This window comes from Monosiga brevicollis, genomic scaffold (assembly GCF_000002865.3).
Source record: "Monosiga brevicollis MX1 MONBRscaffold_24 genomic scaffold, whole genome shotgun sequence".
In the NCBI taxonomy this organism is placed as follows: Eukaryota; class Choanoflagellata; order Craspedida; family Salpingoecidae; genus Monosiga; species Monosiga brevicollis.
In genome coordinates, this window is record NW_001865061.1 from 371826 (window position 1) to 379238 (window position 7413).

At 57.7% G+C, this 7413-nt stretch overlaps 2 protein-coding genes across 2 annotated transcripts; one reads left to right on the top strand and one right to left on the bottom strand.

Annotated features, from left to right (window-relative positions):
- Positions 1-1253: 1253 nt before the first annotated feature.
- Positions 1254-2837, bottom strand: MONBRDRAFT_28183 (uncharacterized protein; the record flags this gene model as incomplete). The annotated part of the gene is made up of 1 exon (XM_001748639.1): positions 1254-2837. One exon carries the CDS (start codon positions 2835-2837, stop codon positions 1254-1256), a length of 1584 nt encoding a protein of 527 aa, XP_001748691.1.
- Positions 2838-4109: 1272 nt separating this feature from the next.
- MONBRDRAFT_28184 (uncharacterized protein) lies at positions 4110-7109 on the top strand (the record flags this gene model as incomplete). Its single annotated transcript, XM_001748567.1, has 4 exons — positions 4110-4169; positions 4273-4311; positions 4388-5176; positions 5289-7109. The coding sequence occupies 4 exons, from the start codon at positions 4110-4112 to the stop codon at positions 7107-7109; spliced, it is 2709 nt and encodes a 902-aa protein (XP_001748619.1).
- Between the last annotated feature and the right edge of the window lie 304 nt (positions 7110-7413).

Sequence of the window (7413 nt, forward strand, 5' to 3'; positions counted from 1 at the left end):
GAGAGAGAGAGAGAGAGAGAGAAGATGATCGATCATTTGTCAGAAAAAAGTTGAGGGGTCGTCTGGTGGTGCTCGACCGGGTCGGAGGGCAGCCAGGCAGGCAGGGGACCGGCTGTGCGGTTGGAGGGATTGCAGGGCGGGCGAAGGGGGAGGAGGTGTTGGGGAGAGTGGGGAAGAGGATGAAGACTTGGATCACACCGATTCTCAAGCCGATTGGCTTGGTGCTGTTTGTGCTCAACGCGTGGTTGGCGTTGGATGTGCGGTTGGGCAGCGAGCGCCTGATGCGGGAGAACAACCATGTCTTTGTGTTTGAGAACACGTTGGAGAGCTGTCGTGTGCAGCTCAACGAGACGCACCAGGTCATGGCCCATGCCGTGGCCGACATTGCTCGGTTGAAAAGCATCCATCTGGCTTCCAATGATTCGCTGTTACACGACTACAGTCTGAAGCTGCAGCAGTGTCAGGATGATCTCCATGATACCCAAGGCATGTCCACCCGCCAGGTGCCACGCGTTCGCGGGCAGCTTTGGTCGTCTAACATCTGGTCGACCGTGAATGACCTGTGCAGATTTACTCGTGCAGCGGCGCAACGACACGGAGCATCTGAAGCGGGCGCTTGATCCATCCTTTACCACTTTTCAGATGTGGGCCCTTCTCGCCGTCATCACCGGTACGAAGCTTGGCCATGCGCGGGGGCCCTGTGATCCGCATCATCACACACTCATGTCGCTGGACGTTTGGGTCTCCTAGAGAGTCGGATGGAATCCTTCATGCAGCAAACGGCGAATGATACGCGCGTCAACGTCATGACCTTTCTCGATGCCTACGACAACAAGTATTCCGTGGATGAGCTCCAAACCATGGACGATTTTGCCCTCATTCGCCTCGTGCGTATGCCCGCTTGCCTCCCTCGCACACTTGGCACAACGCCTCCCCGTGCCCACAGCTTGGTTTCTTTTTTTTTTTCCGCCCACCTCACACCCACTCGACCTGGTACAGGCGCAGGCGCTGGCAATACGTAACTTGCAAGACATATAAGCCAACTCGGCATCTCCCTCGGTTGCCTGTCTCTGTTACCGTCCTGGCTCAAGGCCGCTCGCTGTGGCGCTGTGCGCCTTCAATTGAGTTCAAACTCCTTTTGTGCACGCACCCGTCCATCATCGACTTCAGCGTGTGTTGCCATCAATTTCGTCGTGCCCCACGACACAAGCATCAAACTTTAGCGCACAGCGCTCACACATCCACGTGGCATCCTAGAGTTCTTGAACCAAAGGCCGGCGCTTGTCTGAAGCGGCCGTCGCTCGGAACGGCGACGGTACACTTTTGTTTGCTTCATCAACCACGCGCAAAGTCCGGGTCAACCCTGCACCGAGACTTTGCACTGGCACTTCCTCATCGGCTAATTCAAAGTGGTCTTCGGAAAGTTCCTTCAAACCCAAGTCCCGGCGTCGCGTGGCAGCCAGGCGCGCGAGGTCAGCCCGCCAAATCTCCAGCGACATGGCCAGACCGTCTCCCCCCGTCGGCTGCAGCCGCGCGGACGTCGGCGCCTCCTTCTCCGCAAGCTGGGGCTTGTCCAAGCAGGCCTGCCACCAGCAGGCGTAAAAGTAGAGCTTGTGTTGTGCCTGTCGAGCATGCTTGCGCTGCACCCCAGCCAGCGCTTCGCCGTGGGCTTGCCAGGTGGTCTTGCTCAGTGCCAGGGCAAGTTGCAAGAGGTTTAGGCAATGGACGAGACAGGCCTGCACCCGGTGCCCCGATTGTAGCACGGCTCGTGCATCGTCTAGGGCTAGAACCACCTGCTCTGGTGCACTTTGTAGACTCGGGCGCGTGGTGCACGCCAGCACAAAGTGTGCCACGGCGGCAGACAGTTCCCCACACTGTTCGCGGGCAGTCAGCACATCGTTGCCCTGAAGAAGGGCGCCCACGAGTGGCAGCAAGCTGTCGTGGGTCTCCCCGTTATAGAGGCGCAAGGCGTAACAGTAGCGGAGCAATTGGAGGATCATATCATAGGGGACAGAGGCTCCCACGGTCGGGTTGGGGCCGGCGCGCGGGCCCAAGAGCTCGGCCAACGTCACCAACGGCCGGTCCAGACTGGCCAAGAGGCTCGAATAGTGTTGCAGCGCGTCGGCTGGATCGCTGCTCGGTGCTTCAGCGGGGGAAGCTTCCACATTGTCTTGGTTCGAGTCGAGTACTTCGATGAGACGTGGTTCGGGGTCAGCCCGATGCCACCAAGGCGTCCAAAGCGCCACGTCGGCACCCAGTTGCTGGTCCCGCATCAGTTGCGCAAAGGCACTTTGCTGGTCAGGGGAGAGGTGCGCCAAGAGGTCGGCCACGTCTGCGTTGGGCTGTGCGTCAAGCAAGGAAAGCACCTGTGTCAGGCGGGCAGCCTCCTCATCGACGCCGGCGTCCACCGCAGCATCCTCGTCCCCACCGCCATCGTCAAGAGAGTCGCCCGTCACCGGCTCAAAGGCGTCAAGTACGTCAGGTAGACCTCCTGGCCCGAGCAGGGCGTTTTCCGGGTCTGTGTCACGCAGGCGCTGGAGAATGTCGAGCATGCGTCGGCGCTCAGCCTGATCCACTCGCTGTTCAGTGAGCGCCCGGCGCACCTCCTGTTCATAGAACCCTTCCGCGCAATGTTCGTGCGCAGGGCTTCGGTAGCACTCCAACCCGCAGTACCGAGCGCTGCATCGCGGACACGTGTACTGCGCCGGTCGAGTGAGACAAAGCCCACAGAAGCGCGTCCGCGCCTCGAGCCCAAACGAAGGCGACGGCGACGGCGACGGCGACGGTGATGAGGTCTCTACCGCCTCTGCCGTTCCCGACACCGCTTCCACAGCCATTTGGACCCTGTTCTCCCTTCAAACCTCGACACTCAATGCGCCCCAGCACCGCGACACCGCAACACCCCGTTTGCCAAAAATGCACACACGCGTCACAAGCAGTCTTTCAAGACACGAACGCAGTGACCGGTTTTAAATGGTTTTGTTGTCAAGCAAGCGAAGACAGTGAGATGGCTCTCAAGGGAGCATGATGACATTTGGTTCAGAAAAGTTGAAAATTTAAATGACTCCGCCGTCTCGTCGTGATGGCACACAGTGGCAACGGCATCGGCAGTGGCAGTGGCCGTGGCCGTGGTCAAGTTGGCTCTGTGGGCTTGTGTGTTCTTGGGGGCGGGCAGGCGGCTGGACCTTGCTTCTCTCGCCTCAATAGCTGGTCATGTGCCCGGCGATGATCGGCGGTGGTGTTGGTCGCCATGACCGCTGGGTGGCCAACAACGACCAGTCACAGCGGACACACATTTACTTCTTGGCTCACCATGCTCATCATCACGCAAACACAGGCGCCCGTGCTTCCCTGCAGTGAAGAAGTCGCTGCTCGTACTTCCCTGCAGTGAAGACGCTCCTCGTACTTTCGTGGACATGGGGCGCCTTGATTGGCTCACGTCGTGACCAACATTGCCCTTGGAAGGTGCATTCGCGTTGACGCTAATCGCGCAGCTTGCCTCCCCCGAGTCATCATCACCCATCCACTTGCAACGCCGCCGGTCCTGCGCATGTTCGAGCCAACACCGTTTCCTTGTGTCACGCACTGGCATTGCAGCACCCGTGACACGGTTGATCGCTTCCACGCCCCCGGATACCCAGAGTCACCGCAGAGACCCCGGTGCCGTCCTCTCGCCTGGGCAAGCATCGTGTCTCTGACCAATTCTCCCACTCAGCCACCGCCAATAGTGCCCCACGTTAGCCTGACATTGACACAAAAGCATCATTGGCGCTTTTGCTCATGCGCCTCCACACTCAACCTCCAACACCCAAAAGCAGCGCATGCGTTGACCATGCCTTCTCCTCTCTCTCACCGCCCTGGCCGGTTGGTCGTCGCATCTCTTGCTCATGTCCACGTTGGCTCAAGTCTTGCGCGCCCGGTCGATGGCACCAGCCGCTCTCTTCTTGCCGTACAAGGCTCGGACGTGGCATTTTATCAACCCCTCGACCACCGGGACCATCTTGAGGTTGTGCCCAAGTCCAGCTTTACTCTGCCCCTTCCTCAACCGTCTTGTCGGTGGGAAGCCTCGAGCGAGAAGTCTTTCCCGCAGGACTTAGCGCACCAGCTTCATGGCGTTTAAGCTGGTTCTCCTGGCCTTGATGGCCTGCATGGTTGTGTCGGCTCATGCGGTACGATCTTCAACCCAGGGACTTTTGCCTCGCCCCCCACTTCCAGCGACAGAAGTGATGTGCACCGTGCTTACCTCGATATCTTGCCGCTGGGATGAAATAGGACTGCGACGACATTCCAAGCGATACACGCGAGGATTGTGTACGTTTACCTCGTTGACTCGCCGCCCCTTGGTTCGGGGCTCTGCCCGGCTCATATCGTGTGTGTTGCGTCACAGGTGAACCAGTATTCCGTCTTCAAGACCCTCAAGGTCCGCAGCCGCTTCAGCATTTTGACCACCTTGCTGGAGCAAGCCGACCTCAAGGAACTCCTCAAGAACCGCGACGCAAGCCTGGACTCGATCACGGTTTTTGCACCGAATGATGCCGCTTTCCTGGCTTTGGGTACAGACTTGAACGAGCTGCTCCGCCCAGAGAACGCCGAGGAGCTCGAAGCCGTGCTCCTTCGCCATGTCGTCAACATGAACCTGACCGGCGATGTGCTCATGAGCGGTGACTTGCAGCTCATGAGCTTGTCCAACGCGACTCTTCGCGTCTCGAGCAGTTCGGGTGTTCTTCTTGTCAACGACGCTGAAGTCATCAACGCCGATATTCTGGCGGACAATGGCGTGGTGCACGAAATTAACACAGTCATCATGCTGGGCCCCACTACAACCATGGCTCCCATGACCTCGACCACCGAAGATGATGGCGAGGAAGATACGGAAGCGCCGACCAGCACCACCGAAAGGCCAACCACCACCATGGAAGTCACCACCACGGATATGATGACCACCACCACGGAAATGATGATGGAAGACTTTTCCAATCTGACCATCAAGTACTTTTTGGCCGAGCACGATCGCTTCACCTTCATGACCCTGGCCCTGCAAGTCACGGGCATGCTCGACATGCTGGACGGCGGCAACCACACCGTTTTTGCTGCCATTGATCCTGCCTGGTATGAGCTGCCAACTGACATTTTCATCGAGTTGTTTGATCCCAGCAACTTTGATATCTTGGAAGAGGTGCGTTGATGCCCATGACAACACCGTGCTCGCCTCTGCCCGAGCATCGCTGACGGAACAGCCTCGAGCTCCTGTTGGTATCCTCATTTTGTTCGTCTTCTCTGGTGAATAGGTGCTGGCAACTTACATTGTATCGGACATGGTGCTCGACTCGGATGAGTTGCGTGAGATGGACATGGTGCAAGCCAATAACGGCTTTGAGCTTGAGATTGAAGAGATGGAGAATGGCAACCTCACTGTTGGAGGCGCGCATATTATTCACGCCGATATCATGCTAGAGAATGGCATTGTTCACGTGATTGATAGCCTCCTCCCATCGCCCTTGAACTTGCCAGTGGCTCTGTTGAACTTTTCCACCTCGACTTCGACTTCGACTTCGACCTCTACCTCTACCTCCACCTCCACCTCTACCTCTACCTCCACCTCCACCTCTACCTCCACCTCCACCTCTACCTCCACCTCTACCTCCACCTCTACCTCCACCTCTACCTCCACCTCTACCTCTACCTCCACCTCTACCTCCACCTCTACCTCTACCTCTACTTCCACCTCTACCTCTACCTCTACTTCCACCTCAACCTCTACTTCCACCTCTACCTCCACCTCTACCTCTACCTCTACTTCCACCTCTACCTCTACCTCTACTTCCACCTCAACCTCTACTTCCACCTCTACTTCCACCTCAACCTCTACTTCCACCTCAACCTCTACTTCCACCTCTACTTCCACCTCGGCTTCAGACACAACAGAAGAGGACATCATCTCAATCTGGGACATCATCTCCAGTCGTGGGGCCTACGACATTCTCAGCCGTGCTGTTTTGCAAGCCGAGCTTGATGACGACCTGGACGCCATTGACGGTGCTACTCTCTTTGCCCCGCGGGATCAGGCCTTCCGTGACCTTCCCGATGGCCTCCTCGACGCCCTTATGCGCGACGCTAACAAAGACTTGCTGCGGGACATTCTGCTGTACCATTTGCTGCCCCAGGAAGTGGATGGCGATGAACTCAAGTCGGAGGCTTATCAGCGATTCATGACGGTACAAGGCTCAAGGGTCACTGTCCGCAGCAATGGCGACCAGGTGATTGTTGACTACGCCAACGTGCTTAAATTTGACATTGAGGCAGACAACGGACTTATCCACAAGATTGACACCATCCTTGTGCCCGCCAATGTCGACCTCTCCCCCTTCCTTCCCGCCACCACACGCGGCCCAGGCACGCGTCCTGCCACCACCACCACTCGCCGCCCTGCCACCACTACCACCACGCAGGCCGCACCGCCCGCCGAAACAACCACCACCACCACCACCCGCCGTCCCACCACCACCACCACCACGCAGGCCGCACCGCCCGCCGAGACGACGACCACCACCACCACCCGCCGTCCCACGACGACCACCACGCAGGCCGCACCGCCCGCCGAAACGACCACCACCACCACCCGCCGTCCCGTGACCACCACCACAAGCACCAATGACGATGATGCGGACGATGATGACAATGACGACCAAGAGATCAGCGACATTTTGGCCGACCGTGACGTCTTCTCGTATCTGACCGTCGCCATGAAGCAGGCTGGTCTGTACACTGACTTGGATCATCTGGGTGCTGTGACCTTTTTTGCCCCCAACGACAAAGCCTTCCGCAAGCTGGGTGATGCCACCATTAGCAAGCTCCTCATGAACCGCAGGGCGTTGGTGGAGGTTCTCCTCAATCACGTTGTTCCCAACCAAGCCGTGGGCCCGGATGACCTCCCCGCCTCTGGCATGCTTCGTGCTTGGTCGGGCGAGACACACCTCGTGAACAACGACAACAAGGGCGTTTTGATCAATGGGGTGCGCATCAAGAACGACATTGAGGTCTCAAATGGTTACATCTACAAGATCGATGAACTCCTCCTGCCAAGCGGCTTCAAGCCCGAGGACCTTTAAAGTGTAAACCAGACTTTCACTCTTGATCTGCACGGGCTACGCCCGAACCCGACTGTTTCCTAAACCGCCATCTACTGTGTGGATGAGCAACTGTCTTGTCCTTGCTTGTTTGTGAACCATTGTGGCTTTGTGCGGCCTGCTGCAGCTGTGTGTCAGCCCCATTCTTAACCTATGCGCGTGCGCGGCCCCAATCTTCTGTTAATGTGCTCAAAACCTCTGTTCAAGCTCGAATTGAATTTCGAACGTCTCCAATAGCGCTGGTTATACATGACACATCAACTGGGCCATCGCTCGTCCATTCCGC